We start from the raw sequence: 19,581 nt of genomic DNA, 5'->3' as shown, positions 1-19,581 counted from the left end.
TCAGATCCAGATCTAAGAAATAACAGTCGAAGGGTGCCACTTTTTACCTTTAGGCTTGGCCATGTTTGGTTTACTTGCGCCATAGCCAATCACTCCGTCAGCGCCACTTTCTCGCTCAAACAGCGCATCAAATTTTGATGGCAATCCCTTTTCTTCCTTTCCCAAACAGACACTCTGTGACTTGGTTAAAGTGCCGCCTTTGTTCCACCGTCTGCTCATCCAATTTAAGGCATGGGCGATTACCCAGTAAGCCACACCTTTCCTGTCTTTCACATTGTGAGGTAGCCCTTGTGTGGAGTCATCATCTGTCGTTATATTGTTACTGTTGGTTGCTTTCTCAGGCGACTTGTCTGAAGCACAATTTTCACCCACGGTGGCACTTGTCGGGTGCCCCTCATTGTAATTTCCCTTCTCTATGCAGGACTCTGTAAATAAGAATAACGATAAAGACTTTCTTTCTACATTCTTACTGTTGGTTGCTTTCTTTCTTGCATTGCAATTTTTCGACCACGTCAAAAATCCTTACCATTTATTCCTCGAATTAGTATTCTTATTATGAAATGAATTCACACCAACCTCTCGAGATAAAGGAATACGTTAAATACCTAGGAGTTTATATTGACGCTGATTTTTCCTGGAAACACCATATCGAGCACATATCCGGAAAAAACGGTAAATGCGTTGGTTTTATAGGGAAGTTAAGACATTTTTTTCCTCGTCAAACTCCACTGAGTATTTTTCAGTCCCTAATCTCGCCTTATCTAACCTTTTGTATATGTGGTTGGGGCCAAGGTGCTAAAGTGCATACAAACAAATCATTGATTCCTTAGAAAAGAGCACTTCGATTGATGTTTTTCGCTAAATCTACGGGCCATGCCATTCCCTTCTAAGTAATCTACTTAAGAAGCATGTTCAGGCTGATGACGACAGATGTACATAACTATAGAACCAGGTCTGCATCAAGCCAACATTATTACGTTGAGTACTCTCGAACGGAGAAAATGAAAAAAATAAGGTTCGAATAGCGTTTCATTGGTAATTTGCAGGGTAACTGTATTTAGGTTTAATATGTGTGAATAAAAGTTTTGTTTTGTTTGTTTGTTTGTTTGCATTAAAGAAACCGAAATCTATAAGGGCCACCAGATTTCCCGCAAACTTCAACAAAAAGTAAATCAGGCGGCCAAAAAAGAAAAAAAATGTGATTTAGCGATTAAAAAAATAACCCCAAAAGATATTTCTGGAGCAGTTATAGTAAATAAACGTCCGTTGGAAAGTAGACAGTGGAGAAACAAACCTTCGACAAGGATCCTTCTAAAATGCATCAAATACATGTTATCGGAACGATAATTACAAAGCGCAGCAGCGCAGCATTTGTGATAAATTTTTTGGTCGTATTTATAGGGTGCGCTTCAGCCACGGAGATGTGGTCCTTAGGCCTCGCTTTCATGCTTACGTCGTAAGTGTGTGTTTTTTCCAGACATTTTATTAACCACGAAATCTTAGTCTCGGTCTCTTTCAGTCACTTCCAAATTGGTTTTCTCGGTCTTTCCATCCCTTGTATCGTCTAACGATAAACAAAACAAAATCCACCCTACTATAAGCTGCAACGGGCCTCCTACATTTAATGTACCTTGAGAGAGGAGAGGACCTGTAGGGCATATCGGTGTAACCTTGTTTTCTGAAATTTCTGTCCAACCAAAGCCATGATCAGAGGATCCACAAGAAGAAGTTTCAACATCAGCAAAGTAATCACTTGTGTTGTCACTATCACTGATCTCGTCTAGTTGTTTGGCTGACTCCTCTTGAGCTGCAGTTGAAGAAATCCGTAGAGTATCAAACATTTAGTCCAAAAAAGTTGTACATAAAAAATAAGAAAAAATGATAGCTGCCCATTGCTGTTTATCAACTCAACTATGCAATTACAAAACACACCAACAGAACCTACAGTGCAAATGGAATTATCATTATGAAATAAATGTGGATACATTTTTACAACTGTACACGTGTGATGTACGACAAAAGCAGTTTCAGGTTAAACTAGAACGGATTTTACCTACACGTATAATATATATGCAGGTCTATACAATAGAATCAAATTCAGATGGTCAGTTTGACAAACCAGTAGTTGGTGCATTTATAAAATATCATGCTTTATCGGCTGAATTTGACAATCATAATGTAAAGGCATTCAAAAGCTACCTTTGTTAGGACCAGCTGTTTGTCGCTGGTTTTATAAATTGTATGTACTTTTTAACTGTTAATATGAAGAAAGCACAAGGAACAGGAAAAAAGGAAGTCAAGAACTGAAAACATGTTAGTTAAAGGTACATTTCAACTTACAACACTGTTCCTGCACTGCTTTCACTAGTTCTAACCAGTCAATTGCACAGCACTCAACATCTCCTTTAGCTTCTTTAGATAACCTTCAAGGTAAAGATTTTATATTGTGCTCATTAGTTTAAATTTTACGATTATTTATTTTACCAATCTCTACCGAACGCTGCTACAAAAACATGATTGCATTGACGTGTTATTAAGATGGTCCATATGGGTATACAGCGTGCATGTAAGCACAAGTTGAGAAGAAACCCTAAATTCAATTCCCCAGACTGAGTAATATAATTACCTTGCATTAGATAAACAAAGAAAAGTTTACCATACCTTGTGTTTACATGTTGTAAGTACTGTGCTAATTCTTCATGTCCATTTGCACGAGCGACATCTTCGGGCAATGGTGTTCTGTCCTTGTAAGAGTTAAAGACAACCTGTCCAGCGGAAGTACTGAAGACCATTTCAATGAATTCTTGAGCATCTGTTTCTGCTGCTGTGTACACCATTAGCTCAAGAAATTTAACTGATTGTTGCTGCTTCGTTTGAACTGGAAAATCTGACAAAGTTACAAGCAATTATCGTATTATATCTACTCCAGCCTATTTGCAAACCATGAACATTCCGGGGACAGGATTTTGCAAAAGTGATTAATTTGATACCGTTGTCTTACCATTCTCTTCTAGATTTCTTTGGCCTTGAGCCTCGGCAATGTTGCTGTTACTTGTAAGGTTTCCATTAGCAAACTTCGTGGACAATATGCGAAAATACTTTGCTTGAAGCATAGGATCTTTCACAAGTTGTTTGAGCATGTTTTCCTTATCGTCTATGTAATTAAATAATGTAAATCCGAGGTCTTCACCAGCCTCTGTGATAACAGTAACTGTTACTTTGCCCGGCGATGGAGAACCTAAATAAATGTAGGGGGTAAAGTTAAATGACAGACAAATGAACAAACACTTGTGTCATGCTCCATTCTGGACTTAATTACTTGATCCCTCGCGTGGTAACCCGCGGCATGATGGGGTATTTGGGATTTTATGGAAAATTGAGAAACAGAGCAATTTATTGCGGTCCCCACCCAGCTTGCTGGGTGGCTTGAAGGAGAAAGATAAATTGATGCCTCTCCTATCCTTTTTTAGATGTCAAAATAAACACAATTACCACTAATAACAATAAGTAATTTCTTAGAAATCGATTTTGAGATAAATATTAGCGATAAAAAATCACAACGTTTCGACCTCTCCGAGGTCATTTTCAAGTGTATAAAAGTTCTTTAAATTAGCATAAATAAGTTAAAAACAGGTTATAATAGATAAAAGTGTGGTGAACGCTAAAATATGATAAAGTATGTAAAAATGTAAAAATTTAAAAAGTGCTAAAAATATTTATAAAGTCAAAAAAGCCACTAATAACACCAGTAAAAAAATCCACGTAATGTACCCTTCAACTCTGTGAGGGTTTGTTTTTTCGCATAATGAAAAACAGGAAGCTAAAGCGGTCGGCTTTTAACGTTTTAAAGCAAGAAGCAGTATCATTCACTGAGCGGCCAAAGGGCAATCCCCAGTTACGTAACCAACAATAGTTTCGCAACACCAAGAACCACACAAATGCTTTTCTCTGCGTCAAAATTGACACACGTTAACCACACACATTAACACATTAACACATTAACCCTATTCAGACCGGGTTTTGTTTTCTTTCTGCCACCCGGGGGTCTTTGGAGGCGCCCCCCCCCCCCCCCCCATCATTACATAAAATAATGTACTCATCATTCCAACATCTTGGTATAACTTGACACAACCTGATTGACACAATGACGTAGTTTGAAGTCATTATGAGGTCATATTCATGAATTAAATGGCAGAGGCCAGTGGCAAAGTTCATTGATCGTTTCCCTTAATGTTGCCATGGGGCGAAAAATTCCTAAATAGCAAGGTGTCTGATAAAATCATAAAGTTGGTTAACACAAATGAATCTTTAACAATAGCAGTGATGTCATCATGACGTCATTCAATATCAAAAAGGAACTGAAAATATCCCTAATCAAAAGCCCCCCTCCCTCCCCCCAGTCCCCAGACAGACGTAAAGAGCGAGTTTTCATCATAACGAATTATTTGAAAAAAAAAAAAAAAACAAACAATTCAGACTATTGTGTCTTGCCGAGTTCCCAAAAAGATCATATGAAAACCGTGTCGTTGTTGAAAACGATAGAAATATTGAAACACTGCCCCGGTTACTGATAAGACATATGGGGAACTTAAACACCGCCCATGAAACCTAAATGTCCGCCCATGAAATCTAACCGCCGCCTGGTTAGCTCAGTTGGGAGAGCGCCTGTCTGCCGAGTGGGAGGTCGCTGGTTCAAACCCCGGCTGGACCAACACTCTGGGTCTTTAAATAACTGAGAAGAAAGTGCTGCCTTTGTAATGACATCTGCAAATGGTTAGACTTTCTAGCCTTCTCGGATAAGGACGAAAAACCGTAGGTCCCGTCTCACAGCACTTTCCCTGATTTGTTCTTGTGGGACGTAAAAGAACCCACATCACTATTTGAAAAGAGTAGGGGTCGTAGAACCCGGTGGGGTGGCCAACCTTTACGGGTTGTGAGATTGGGTAGGGATGGCACCTCGCATGGGACCTGAGTGCCGTTCGTGCACATTTCCTCTGGGCAGGCTTGTGTCCAGAAAAGCTGGTAAATAAATAAATAAATAAATAAATAAATAAATAAATAAGACTTCGCGAAAAACGTTGTTTTCCGTCTCAAGTGTTGACGAATATATTACACAAATTTAAAGTATTTATTCTTAGCTCCTTATAAAATGATGTCAGTTTGACTCTTCTAAAAGATACAAGTTTTCTGTTACTTACGAGGGACATTTCCGTACATGGTAAAGGGGTTTAATTTCTCTACTGGGACGTTTGCAGCTCTTTCAAACTGTGCTTCTCCATACTGGATTTCGTCTGATAAAGCCTCAGTAAAGGATATGTAGAACTTGAATCCACCCTTAAGCAAATGTTGTAGATGTCATTCATGAACCATTCAATATTCTGCACATAATTAGAATAGTATGACAAAAAATAATCCTTGCAAATTATACCTAAATGAAATCGTAAGACCTGTAAAGATAATTTAGCATTAAGGTTTTTCTGACAGTGTTTATAACAAAACGGTCGGTGCCATTTATAAATTATGATGCAAGAAGTGGCATGTATATTGTCCGATTATCAATAATCACTAATGGATCGCTTATGAATGTTGGGATTCGGAAACACACCATTAGCATCGGTGGAAGACCTATTATTCCACTAGGCGTAATAATTGGTGATGATTTTTGAAAATACTGAAAATGTGAGATATAGATTTTCGGCACAGCAACAGCAAGTCAACTCCATAGAGTTCTAATGACGATTGCATGATGCAGACGGTTAATAAATAAAAAGAGAATCACCTCTACAGATCCGGATTCAGGGCAGATTCCGTCAACCGCTACAAGATAAAAATAAATAAATAATAAATAAATAAATAAACTCCACTTAGTACAAATTAATCTTTTACCACAAAGCATACATCATAACCTTAATGTTTATAGGAAGGTAGAACGATACTTGGTGGAATATGCACAATCGATGATGTTATGATATCAACAAAGTTGGTTTAAAGATGTCTCACTGAGTCTATGATTGTTGCACAGAGATTTAATTTCATCCAAAAGTTTTTAGATGACTCTCCGCGTTCTTGAAAGTTTATCCTAAACCACTTATAGAATTAGAAGTAAAGTGTTATTTATCCAAATTGATAAAATTTTAAATTTTCGAAATTGCCTTTGAAGGTATTATCAGTTAATAGACAATGCTTGATTCTGCATTAGATCCTTTTTAATATCTTTAACCCCTCCTCTAGTGAAGAGATAACTACCCAAATGATTTGGAAAAATAGTGAATTGTGAATGGCACGTCAGTGTTCAACAAAAGGATTCTTTTAAGTGGGAGACTATTTGGCTTTATTATATTGAGCCACGTATAACAAAACCATTCCCAGTTCCCAGAGTAAAAGAAAAAAAAGAAGAAGATTATGATGACTAGCAATGCCAGCGAGGTAAGAAGACACCTTTAGCAGGGAAAGTATTCAGAAGTTATTATTTCTTTTAGAAACTGGAAGTGGGAACATTTTTTGTTTTGATCGTAAAGTACTGCCTTTCCCAAGTAGAGAGAGCAATAGGCCACTTGCAATAAGAGGTCACGTGACCAATGCTTCCTTTAAACAATGAGTTGGAGTCTTGTTGATGACAAAAATTGACGGAGCGCATAAAAAATTATCTTACACCCGAAGTTTGACAGGAAACGCATTTAAGGCATATATTTTATGGCACTTTGATTTTTCAAGAATTTAGTATGATTTGTATTGGCCGCCATGTTGGAGGGCATACTCTTGCCCTCCAACATGGCGGCCGAAACCACTTTTTGCTTGTATCTTGTTCAACGTTTGATAGTTACGCTCAGATGTGCTGTAAACGTTACCACATCATCTTTACAACAATTTCCTTTAAGTTTAAGTGCAAAATTTCTGTGCAGAAAGAGGCAATTCGCAATTTTGAAAAATCACATTTTGGTCACGTGACCAGCTACGAACTTACTTATTTTGAGAAATTGGTGCGGGTCTGAAAAACTAAATCACTATAGTTTTGTTTAAGATATGATCCACTAATCGTTTTTTGAAGCCAAAATCAAATAACTTTCATTTTCATAAAAATGATGTCACATGACCTCTTAGTGCAAATGGCCTATTTGGTTTGACTTTTTAACTATAAATCCATAGGAAATGAATAGAGTGGTGGTTTTTAATAGATTAACCCCATCAAGTCTAAAATGAACAATGATTAATAAAAACATGAATGTACTTCCAAACAGATCAGTCAACGAGACAGGTATATCATCTGCTGTTCCGCAGGAGCTGGTTTCCTCTGTTGCCGAGAAAGGCATGACTGTGTTAAACATCTAATGAGAATAGAAATTCACAATTTAGAGAACCTAAGTTTACATGCAACCGTAAGCATTGGCTACTGGGCAAGAAAGGTAAGAAATTGCTCTATAGCACAAAAGCATCCGTACGCGTTATTCGGTTAACGAAAGTAGTAGTGTTTCGAATATCCTTAAATCACTCCAAGAGATTACAATCTAGAGATTGCCAGAACTAAAGAGGTTTGTGATTGGAATGATTATGACAAGAGAACACAAGTTGTATGTTAATGCACTTCCATGTCACTTCTCCTCAGTCAGGTGTCTCATATAGTGAGTATCCGAGTACAAAAATCAGCTGAAACACTCCATACTTCCGTCCCTCCCCTGTCTAAAATATCATTTTTGAATTAGCGTGTCTGAAATAAAGCAATCCTTAGTGTATGGTAGTGAAGCAAATCACTCCATCTCGTCACGGTTTGACTTATACTCTAAAAGTTTCCGGATATCCCAGACCAGACACTGTAACTTGTTGTTAACTGTTGGTGTATTGATATAAGGTGAAACACATCTCGTGTTTGATTTAAAACATAAAACCTTTCATGAAACCTTCCAACACTAAATTTCGTGTCACTTGTAAAGCATGTACGTTAGGAGTATGCTTCAACTAGTTACAAATTGTTGTTACACCAAACAAGGTAGACTTATTCACCTGAGAAAAAGAAGAGGAAGGGCTGTCATCTGAAGGCAAATGCTGTCTACTCTCAGTATCGAAGATATCTAAGCATGGATTGTTAGAAAGGTTACTTAAAACAGGTAATTGTAAAAACTGGTTTAAGACCAGTTAACGAAGACCCTATATAAGCAAGAAAACTGAGGACTACCGCGTATAAAGGATGCTAGTTACAGTGATGGCAATTCACTATCTTTAGCCAAAGCGACAGAGGAATTATTCGAAATTATACTATTAACTATAAAGAGGGCGGCTTTTTGTAACTGCCTATAATGAATTGAGCCGTAACCTCACCTCCCTTATCCATATATACTGAACAGTATAATACACTTCACCCTTCGTTTTACATTTTCGTAAGAAAAATAATAGCTGACATTTCTATTTTTTTTTTTAATGTATTGTTTGTCACTGCTGGTTCACTTTAAAAGGAAACTAGTTTCGAGGGCTAGTTTGCGATTAGTAATACAGTCTTCACTGCTTAAATTTCATTTTTTTTTTTCATTTGTTTTATTATTTTTAATTATTTCCAAGGATTAATTGAGCTATTAACTTACCACCGTTAACACGAAGGCCATCACTTGCTTCAATTCCTGAGTCCGTGGACTTTTCTACAGCCGATGAGTCTGATAATTGCGACTGTAAACCCAATAAATCATGAAGGCACTATTATTCGCTTCGGAAAACGTAACACAAGCAAATTGTATATGATAATTTTAATGTGCGACATTTCAGGATAACCCCCCCCCCCCCCCCCCGCCTCTATTCGTGAATTGATCATTTGAACATTGTTAAGCATAAACTTCAAGTCGACGTTATGAATAATGCATAATCAGCAGTGAATTTTTTACTACAGCCTCTAAGCATTCGATCATACTGAAAATTTTTCAAACTGATTAAATTGCTATGAGGACATTTTACTCAAATTCAAGGAAACTGAGCTGGAAGAAATGTCGTATCCTGGCTAACCTCGCGTGCAAAGTGAAATATTAACGGCTTCAACTCGTTAATCAAATCCTCACAGGTGGAATCCTCAGGGCACGAATTTTACGAGTCTCTTATGCCTCCTGCCGGAACGAGATTTCTTGTATGTTGCTGTTTGGTCAAAAGTCATTATAAGGGAATTACGTATTTTTTTGTTTTTGTTGTTGTCGTTTTGTTTTAAAGACTCAGTAAACACTATTAATGTAACTCCAAAAAGTTTACCTAAATCAACAGTATATTCGGTATAAGTAAAGCATAATACCTTAGAACCTCACCTCATAGTCTGATCCTGATGTTCCTACATCTTTGTTACGTCCTTCGATAGCGTCAACACCACATGAAGTGTCCCTGGGCCTGATTTCGTCTGTATTCACAACAGGACTCTGTTTTGACTTGCCCACAATACTTCCGAACAACTTTTCACTCGCTGCTGTTTGCGTATATTCATCCATTTCCCATCCAGAAGATGAACTGGCAATATTCAAGCTACCCATTTTAGACGTCAATGATGAGGTTACCATTCCCGGTAGGCCTGAATGATGTGCCAGCGGATACATTGGGGAAGTATTATTTTCAGTCGCAGCACACCTATCAGGAGTTTGAGGTACAGTCTCTCTTGTCTGTGAATAAGACGCTGTCGAAATACTATTCTGAGCCATCCCTAACGGGGCAACAAAGCTTCCTTGGGCCATTACATCTGTGGCTTGGATTAGAAAGCAAAAATTAATGAGCGTACCAAAGGGGTTCAGTGATGTTAAAAACAGGAATACTGGCAGGGTTTAATATCAACTTGAAATATTCCAGCGAGAATGTTTCGAATTGACAAAACGCATTCTGTGACTTTTTGAACATCTTTGAAAACGTCCTCTAGAGTATTTCGTTTCTATAGTAATGATGAATAATGATTTTTCTGTTTTAAACCTTGTTGAAAAAGGTTTGTACCCCAATATGGGTAAGCAAATACATTGTGAAACTGAAATGTATATTTAAGGCGTCTACTAGCCCTCCAATGGCGCTATCCGAAGGAACTGTAACCCACAAGAGGAAACTATAAATTTATCGAGGAAAATGTTATTCTGAACTGGAACGCAACGCAATAGATACTATTGATTTTAAAGAAAACCCAAAATGCTAAGAATTTCTTGTGGCTCAGTTTTGCTTGGTAAGCAGGTCGTATGATTTGCCTGAGAAAACAGCCCACATTTCGTGACGTCACCACTGGTTTCCCCGCCAAATAACGTCTTAGGAAAGAGCGCAGAAATTCCATACTGATGGCGTGTGACTACCCAGATCTGGCTAGCGCTTCTGATTTGTCGTGCCGCGTGGAAATTTTGCTTCGACCAATTAGAACCAATTCCCAGATCTGGGTAGTGACGCGTTATCAGTGTGGAATTTCTACGCTCGTTTTTCAGACAAACCAGTGGTGGCGTCGCGAAATGTCTGCTGTAATGAAATGCCAAGTTAACAAGGTACTCGCGTTGCTTCGTGCTGCCCACTAGTGTTCATTGAGAAATATTTTGAAAATATATATTTATAAAATATGCAGTACATACGAGTGTTTTTTATCATGGTCAGCAGGCGGAAATTTGAGGTCTTTTTTCGGCTCATCGGTCAAAAAGTAACGGAAGCGAAATGGCTCCCTCTAAGCCACGCGTTATCGTACGGTTGTCAAAGCGTTATTACATGAGTTGACTGTAAGGCATTTTCTGAATCTCCTTGGAGTACGATCAACACGTTGCTTTTATTTAATCTTGTTTTACTACTTCAGTTTCAGAGTCTCGACTTAGTGCCCTTGACTCTCGACTCTTGACAATTACTCAAACTCTTTCTCAATGAGGAAGCGTCTGCACATCAAATACCAAAGAACGTCGAATTGTCTTTTATTTTGTCGGATTTCCGGATTCCCCAGAATTACATTAACTGAACTATAAAAAAAGCCCATTTGGCATGTTAATCTGACAATTAATGCAAGTTAAATTGATAACCATTTAAAAAAGATCTTCAAAATTTGTAATCGCCTGGCACTTTAGTCAGTTTACCTGCGGAAGGTTTAGCTATTTCAATCCTGCTTTTCTTCTTTTTTGTCATCATCTGATCATGGGAGCGTTTCAGGGTTAAATGCTTTGAGCCTGTGGAATCCGGGGTCCCAACACTTCCCTGATGGAGAACAGAACTTTTTTTCAGTAGGAGAGAGCACTATCGTAGAGCACTATCGTAGCTAGCCGATAATTTTATACTCAAAGGAATTCTCCTATCTTAAGGAAATTGCTCTAATCCCTTCACTGGCACCGCCATGGCCAGTGATAATGATGCATTCGAAGCAAACAACTCAGTGAATATTGAATAACGTGCCCGGGGGTAGGGTACTCCCTATAATGGCCTATACTGAAACGCTCCGCCCGAAAGGGTTGCCTTTTTCCAGTTTCAGGCATATGAAAGGGTAAGAATTTTGCCAGTTGAAGTATATGAAAGGGAAGGGAAATCTGTCATTTCGGTCTGTAAAAAGGCCCAAGAGGGCTAACACATGAATTTATGGTTGTGAAAAAGTCGAAAAAACCGGTCTGGTTTTGTGATTTATTCATATTTTAAAGACAGTGCATCACAGCAGTTGAAAGGAATACAAAATTCTCATTCAGGAGGGGGGCCTTTAAATGAAAAATGGTATATAAAAGGATTAGGGGTTAAACCTCGGGGCGGAGCCTCCCCGGATAAAACTTTATTGAAGAAAAGAAAAAGAAAGAAAAAGAAAAATTTTGCTGGTACCCAAAACAAAGCACTATAAAGTAGTCTCAAAATAGCAAATATACAGGGAGCGTTTTATATTAAACTTGAAGGCGCCACACCAAATAGCTCGACTCACTTAATTCAAGTTTTCCATAAAACATTGTTAAGTTTAGTGGTTAAATCTTTGTTATGACTGTCCCTTACAAAATACAAGTTATTTTATTTTGTAGCAATACCTCATCAGTATAAATGTAGAGTGCGGAGTTTCCCTTTATATTCTGCTTTATAAGACGTCCATCCCAAATACGACGCTCTCCATAGAAGTCTAATCTTGTGCGATTGTCAGCTGCTCCTGCACAGTAAAATCTGTTGAAGGAAAGGGAAAAAACATGCACACAATTGTTGACCAGAGAAGAAAAAAACAACCACAACAACCGAGAAAGAAAGGAGCTTTCGTTTAAAACACTTTCCTTGTCCATCTTCCACACTCTTGCCTGGTTGCCAAGAAGGAGAAATGGCATACAGACAATTGTAACTGTATGGGAGAGAATTCCTCATCGGATGATCCCCTTAACAGGAGACAGCAACTTAAAACTATCATTAAATTCCACAATTCATTGCATGGCAAAAATGGCTCTGCAGATGCTGTTACACTGAGATACTTAGACACAAAATCACTAAAGAAAATTTGTGAATGGCTGGCTTCCATTTACTCCGTTAAAACCGCGAAAAATGATTTTTTTTGTGCTTGACATGGAGAATAACACATAAATAAGCACTTTGCATTATTTTAGCCACAAGATCTACTTTTATTGTCGGAAAAAGTGGAAAAACATGCATTTCACTCAAAAATGGCTTCATCACATGGTCTTATGACGTCATATCTCGTAACCATGATTTACAGATTTAAGCCAGGGCTAAAAGCGAAGTTCTAGATGATATTTATAGTTTGTTCAAACAAAATATAAAACCGTGTAATGCTAAGCGGTGAAGGCAACTCAGGAGAACGGTAAAAAATGTGACGGAAAGTTTTTCCACTTTCAAACGGTTTGAACACTCAACGGGAAGTCGGCGCTTTAACTCTCAGTTAACTGGGGAAACTAGACTCAATTGCAACTCGCTTGCGGGAAAGAGCCGTCACTTCTCTTGAGGTCCGGGATCAAACCACTAACTGGTACAGCAAAGTCAAACTGAACTTTGGTTCCAACAGCGTTTATTCTTGTATACGTAGCGTAACTTAGCTCACAAATGTAATCGGCAATGTAATCAGCTCTGAAATCCGCGATGTAATGAGCAATGTAATCGAAAGATCAGTTCAAAGCAACTTACTTGTATATGATTTGAGTACCCATTGGAGACAAAAGAGTACAATAGTTATGTAAACAGAAATCATTTAGAGGTAAATTAAAATAAAAAAAAAGAAAGTCATAGCTTGTTGCTGTTGCTATTTTTAAAAAGTAAAATTAAAGTACTGGAACAAATGTTAGCAAAGTTTGCCAGGTCAGCGAAACAGTATTTACGAACGATATATTACAAAATGAATGAAAAAGAGTGGAGAAGTGTGACGTCACGCTACCATGGTAGCAATATTTCTGGATGACAACAAAACCAACGACGACGGCGACGGCAAAAAATAATATGTTTATATTAACGAACAACAACTTTGCACGTGCATCACGCTATTTTGTACATTTCTTTGCCATCGTTGCACCACTACGACATGAAACTTCCTAATTTCACGAGCCCACTTTATGGAGAAGGTGAACACAACACAAAAATTGCCGCTTTCTTTTTTTAAGCTTAGATAAGGATAGATACGGTCCCAAGGAAAATTTCGCCAAGATTTGCCATATTAAATGAAATTGAATAAGATCGGTGAAGTTTGAAGTAGTGCGAATAGACTTTTAAGTGACCTTATCGGTTTGTTGTCATCCAAAAAATTTGCTACCATGGCAACGTGACGCAACGACTTTTCCTCCCCATTGCAAGGTCAGGTAGTGTCTGTTCAAACAGGAAGAAACGCAGACTAATGACTAGTTTCCTAGTTTTAAAGCAAAACAAATATATTTCGAATTTGCAAGTCAGCAAAAACTTAGCTGTTGCCACTTTTTAACCAACAACTTAATGAGATATATTTTCGCTAATAAACGTAACCAAATCGCAATTAAAACGAGATGCACCTGTACGAAAGGCGTTACACAACTATAAATAGATGCCGACCGGTAGTGAAATCACGAAAGATAGACTAAAGTCAGATGCCCATTATTCAGAAACTAATTATCCTTTAAAACCTTCGCCCCCCCCCCCCCTTCTCCCCCCTCTCCATCGCAACCACGACCCTTACGTGCGACCCGTACGCCCAAGGGTTAATCTATAAAGTTTTCCTTTCACCCTGAGGATAAGGAAATAAGTCAATTAACATATCGGTTATGATTACCTTTTATTTTTAAGGAAGGGAAAGGCTTCCTCTAATATTTGTTTTATGTCACTTTGAGTCATCTTTGACGAGATCTGCACATTTGTCTTAAACTGTCCTCTTTGTGGCTTTTTTAGTTTTGCCATATCAATAGTATTTGGCATGAACACAATGCCATCTTTTTCCTTAACATCGTTATATTTTAGTACCACTACATTCTTCCCAGTGGGAGCCCCAGGTTCTTTTTTGGGTCGCTTAAGAGGAATGGTTTCATCAGTGTCTTGCCGATGCTGTTGAACAGAGCTGGTAACAGGTGATTGTGCCATGAATGCAATGACCTGTTTAGAGAGAGAATTATATTAATTATTTCTTAGAAACTATCAAGCTAACCCGCCTAGCGAGAAGTCTTCTTCCCCTATTTCCGAACGTATGTGTTCTGTATATGCTAGCAAACTAGACAGTTCGATTTCATTGCAAGGCTCCACTATGTTTTGAGTTGAACATTGTTCAGTGACCAAAGGTTAGGAAAACCTGAAAACCAAAACAAAAGTGAAACTGAATGATGTTCGTGATCTGAAGTAGTGCTGTGTTTTTAAAAGCCTTGAACTCTAAGATCCAACTCGAAACACGTTTTTTCAGATACCCATTTGATTGAGACTAAAAAAACAATTTTTTTTTTTCAGCTGCGTATTCGAGTGAGTAGAGCGGAAGTTGCAATTTGAATATGCCTTTGTTTAATTTAGCTGAACAACAAACTTTTAAAAAGCTTATATATCGAATCAGTGAAAAATTCTCAGGGTCGCCTGACAAAGTATAATCAATATACAAATCGCCAAACCATTGAAGATCTCGAACGTTTTCGCAAGGATGGTTAAAGAATTCAAGTCAGACCGTGAGGAAGTAGTAGACTCAAAACAAAACGGAGCGTAGCAACTGGAACTTTCTAGTGTGCAAGCATTAACATAACACAAACGCGCGAAAATAATGGATTTCTCGCTTGGCGCGCTAGCTTGTTTTTTTTTTCTTTAAGATAGAAATTTCCTCAGAGAAAATAAATCATACAAATACACACTTTCATCTGGCTGTTCAATAGCTGGTAATTGATAGTCATTGTTGGCCATCATAAATACAGTTACTGAACCTAACCGGTCAGACTAAATTTGCAATCACTCGCAACACTAACTCCAAAAGCAAACTTGACACTTTCAATTTATGCTTTAAAGCCAAAATGACAGGTTTCAGGCAATCATCTAACCGGAACCAAATTCAAGATCAAGGCTCTATTGATATAAATACTTAGCGCAATGAGACTAATTATGAAACTTAACCAGACATTTTGTGATTACTTGATAGGCTGCGTTGTCGAACGAGATAAGAAAAAAAGTCTTGGTTTGGGGCTCCTCTAAAGCAAAATGTTACTCACTGAATTCCAGCTAAGGGCATTTACAAAATAAGCGACAGCGTACAACTGATCACATTTGAAGAGCCACCTTGAATGCTTTTCCAGCCAGATTTAGTCTAGCCTGTGTAGCAAGCGTTTCTGTGCGGTTTAGGAGCAAAGAACGAGGAACAAGAGTGAAAGACCGCGCGAAAAATGGCGCAAGTAAGTAGTCTCTTTCATTTTTTGGTTTTTGGCGCGATCAAAACCGAAATTCCCCCTACGGTCTCTTTTTGCTCCGACAACAAATGGAAACGCTTGCTACGCTAGCTAGATTTAGTCTGGCTAATAAACGTCTTTCGCAAGGAGCAAGTAGGAAGTGAGAATCGAAGTAAAGTTTTTTTCCTTTGTCACTGCGTACACAAGCCTAAAAAGCATTCCAGCCAGCTTAGTAATATAAATGAAGATTACCTCAGCCAGTATTTACTTCCACTAACCGTTAGTACACGAAGATGTCAAGAGGAAAACACGAGTTGCATCTCTTACTACATACATCAGCGCACCGCAGCTTTTGACTTAAGAGCACTCATTAAAATTTACAGACCGTGTGTTAATCACGTGTTGCTAAGTCTTGTTGTTTATTGTCTTTATTGGCTCTCCAGTTGACAACTTGACGTATCTTATAAATCAGAGAGACCTGTTGTATAACGCTCTCAATTTTTCGATTTCCGGGAAACTTTTCATTTACTTAGTATAGGATGAGAAGAGACATGAGACTCCCTAATATTTAATGTTTTCTCCACCCCGGTAGCAATGTAATATAAATATAAGTCGGATGTAGTAAAATGCATATCTACGAAAATGATTTCGAAATATTGCAAGAACATGGAATTCAAAGGAGCCACGCGCACGAGAACGTGTTTTACGATGCTATCGCGCGACTTCTACACGCATCATGCGATCTCGAATTAGTCGGTTCTCATGTTATGTCTCTCAACAACAACTCTTACAAATTATGTGACTCCAATTCTGTGTGGTTAACAAAAGCGACCTTTACAACTTCACTTTCTATTCTTTTTCAAGATGAATTTATTAATCTGTGGTAGCCACTCGGGTTTGAAGTTCCAATTCAGAGAAAGCAACATATTGGTCATCTGTTCCCTTATTTTATTAACTGCTTCACGGAGCACTTGAAGTAGAATTAAACAGTAAATTCTGCAGGGCATTCACAAAATCATCGAGAGGGTACAGCCTATCTCATGGATACCCGTATAACAAAAATCCTACTCTCCTGGATTTAGATTCGTTTTACAAAGGACTCGGCGAAGGAAACCACCTGAACGGACTCGTTTTTATATTCAGCCAGTTTCCCTTTCTGGTTAACTTATCAGGGCGAAGTGGAAATTTTTTCTTAGTCGTTTCGCAATCGTTTAACAACATACTTATAGATTATCTATTGCCTTGCACATGAAGCTGTAAACACTAATGTTAACGAGCGGAAAACGGGGGTTACATCTCCTACTAAACATCAGTTCACTGCAGCCTTTGCCCTTGAAACACTCATTAAAAACAAGGCTTCAGACCGTATTCAATAGTTTCTAAGTTTTGTTGTTTATTGGGTCTTGAGTTGACAACTTGACGTATTTCATGGCGACGACGTCCGTCGTATAACGCGCTCAACATTTCGAGTGGCCACTGCCTTTCTGAGAACTTACAAGTTTTATAAGGAACTTACGACAAGTTTTATAGGAAAAGAAGAAGACTCCCTAGTTTGCTCTCTACAGCACCTGTTTCAACGTGCTTCATTATACACAAGACTTTCTTGTTTGCTATAGATTCTCTTGTGGTGTTTCAAGAGTTGTGTAGATGACAACATGCATGAAACAAGGCGAAATGTTGCAAGACAAAAATTCCCTTGAGCTAGCGCGAGAGCGTGTTTTACGGTGCCATCTCGCGACATTGTTTATGTACCAATTTATACACTATATTGTGAGTTAAACTTCAAACTCTCAAAATTGAACCCCCCGGATTGAACCCTGAAGTCTTTTACCTTTCTACCAATAGTCGAACGAGGCTCCCTAAAACCGAAACATTATTCTTCTTAGTGTTCGCTTACTATTGTAGCACTTCATGAAGCAAGTAGAATTGAAACCTGAATTCTGGGGCATTCACAAAAATCGAGAGCGCACAACCAATTTCGTGTTTATACCCGTAAATAGTTTGTTTCAAAATACCATCCTTGAGATTAAATTAGATTCCTTTCTCATAGATCTCGCCAGAAGAAACTGCATAAGTACAATGAACTAAACTGTATACGTACTCATTTTTACTTTCAACCAGTTTCACTTTTGTACATTAAGTCTGTTCAATTAACATGAAATGAACACTCCAATCGAAAAACAGTGGAACCTCGATATAACGAACCTCTATGTAACGAAGACCTCGGTATAACGAACGATTTTCCTTACCCCAGTAATAGTAAAACATGTGGAAAAGTACCTTGATTTAACGAAATCTCGTTATAGCGAAAAACTTTTGCCAGTCCCTTGCCACTTCGTTATATCGCATATTGGCGACATTTTGCATGGAAACTGTCGATGTACAGTAGCGGAAGGCGGAAGCGAATTTCTTCAGTCTTTTCTAAAGCCTTAAAAGCATTCAGCTAAAACGAATATAAATTTAGGTTACCTGTTGCCTTCGAATGATCACCCACTTCTTACTGCATCAAGTCGCCAAACCGAGGAAAACGTACTATTTACTTTTCTTACTATGTCTACACATCAGTGCACAGCATCTTTTGCCTTCGAAGCACTTTTTAACAACGCCAATCATGTGACACTAAATCTTTCTGGTTATTGGCTGTCAGTTGACAACTTCATGTATCCTACAAATCACGCCACCCGTCGAATAACGCGTTTTACTCTTCTAGCCGGACCTTTCGCTTTTCGGGAACCTACTTATGAGGAGAACTAGAAAAGGGAGGGAAATGCTATTAGTTAGTTTGCTTGCTTTCTTAGCTTACTTTGTTTTTAACACTCGGTGCAACATTTTGCGTTACTTGGATCTGTAAGAGTGTCGTCGAAAAGTAAAATCGACATGTTGCGAGGAAACTCGGAGCCCCGCGCGACAACGTGTTTTACGGTAGTCTCGCGCACTACCCGAGTGGTTTCGAATTCTATCGCCTTTCCGCCGTTTTCATTACATCTATGGCTCTTCAGTTAACTCAAGAAAAGCAGTGTAATGGAGGTCACACGTCTAAAACGTCAAGGTGAAAGTCCTAAGAGCCTTTTTTTTAGCCCCTTTAGGATTCATAAAGCGAATTTCCGAGCTGAAGCAATGACTAAAGCGGAAAAACTTTCACGAAATCTTGCAGTAAAATAACAGGCATTTACTATAACATTTTTTAAACTGTAAATATTCTGGGACCTGAACGCAAGATTCCTCTTGGTGGCAAGCCTTTCATTAATGAAATAATATAGTAACTGTGAAAAGAGCTAGGTGGGATTTTGTACTGGTGCCTTAAGTATCATGTGTAAGGACAATAACTAGAAAATTTCTTATTGCTCTCTAAAACAGAAACCCGCGGCCAGCATTCAAAAAATGAAGCAAGTCGAAATGTCCAAGAAAAATTCGCTTTAGCCAAGCGAGAGAACGTGTTGTACGGTGCCATCTCGCGACATTGTTCATGTACCACACGATTTCGAGTCAAATCGGTTGCCCCCCAATTACACTGTATTGTGTTATACTTCACGCGCGAGAACGTGTTTTACGGTACGTGCCATATCGCGACAGGGTTCATGTACCATACGATTTCGAATCAAATCGGTTGGCTCTCCAATTACCCTTTATTGCGTTATACTTCAAACTCTCAAAATTGAACCTTTAAGTCTTTTCCCTGTCTACCAATAGTCGAACGAGGCTCGTCAAATAATTGGTATGGAGATTGAGGTTCGGTAAAACCGAAAGAGAGCAAGTGTAATTGAAACCTGAATTCCCGGGCATTAAAAAGAATCGAGAGCGCACAACCATCTCGTGTTTATACCCGTTAATAATTTGTTTCAAA

The 19,581-nt window shown here is 38.4% G+C and overlaps 1 protein-coding gene across 1 annotated transcript in view; it reads right to left on the bottom strand.

The window, feature by feature from the left end:
- LOC140953643 (uncharacterized) overlaps positions 1 to 18,310 on the bottom strand; it is a 42,773-nt gene extending 24,463 nt beyond the window's left edge. Inside the window, exons 1-9 of the mRNA XM_073403060.1 lie at positions 18,207 to 18,310; positions 14,162 to 14,478; positions 11,961 to 12,090; positions 5,199 to 5,334; positions 3,002 to 3,238; positions 2,662 to 2,887; positions 2,341 to 2,423; positions 1,631 to 1,807; positions 48 to 425 (exon numbers count right to left, since the gene is read on the bottom strand). Of these exons, the coding sequence (XP_073259161.1) occupies positions 48 to 425; positions 1,631 to 1,807; positions 2,341 to 2,423; positions 2,662 to 2,887; positions 3,002 to 3,238; positions 5,199 to 5,334; positions 11,961 to 12,090; positions 14,162 to 14,466 (1,672 nt within the window). The 5' untranslated portion in view covers positions 14,467 to 14,478; positions 18,207 to 18,310. The remainder of the gene's footprint in view (positions 1 to 47; positions 426 to 1,630; positions 1,808 to 2,340; positions 2,424 to 2,661; positions 2,888 to 3,001; positions 3,239 to 5,198; positions 5,335 to 11,960; positions 12,091 to 14,161; positions 14,479 to 18,206) is intronic.
- Between the last annotated feature and the right edge of the window lie 1,271 nt (positions 18,311 to 19,581).

Source organism: Porites lutea, chromosome 12 (assembly GCF_958299795.1).
Source record: "Porites lutea chromosome 12, jaPorLute2.1, whole genome shotgun sequence".
In the NCBI taxonomy this organism is placed as follows: domain Eukaryota; kingdom Metazoa; phylum Cnidaria; class Anthozoa; order Scleractinia; family Poritidae; genus Porites; species Porites lutea.
This window is presented reverse-complemented; position numbering and strand designations above follow the sequence as displayed.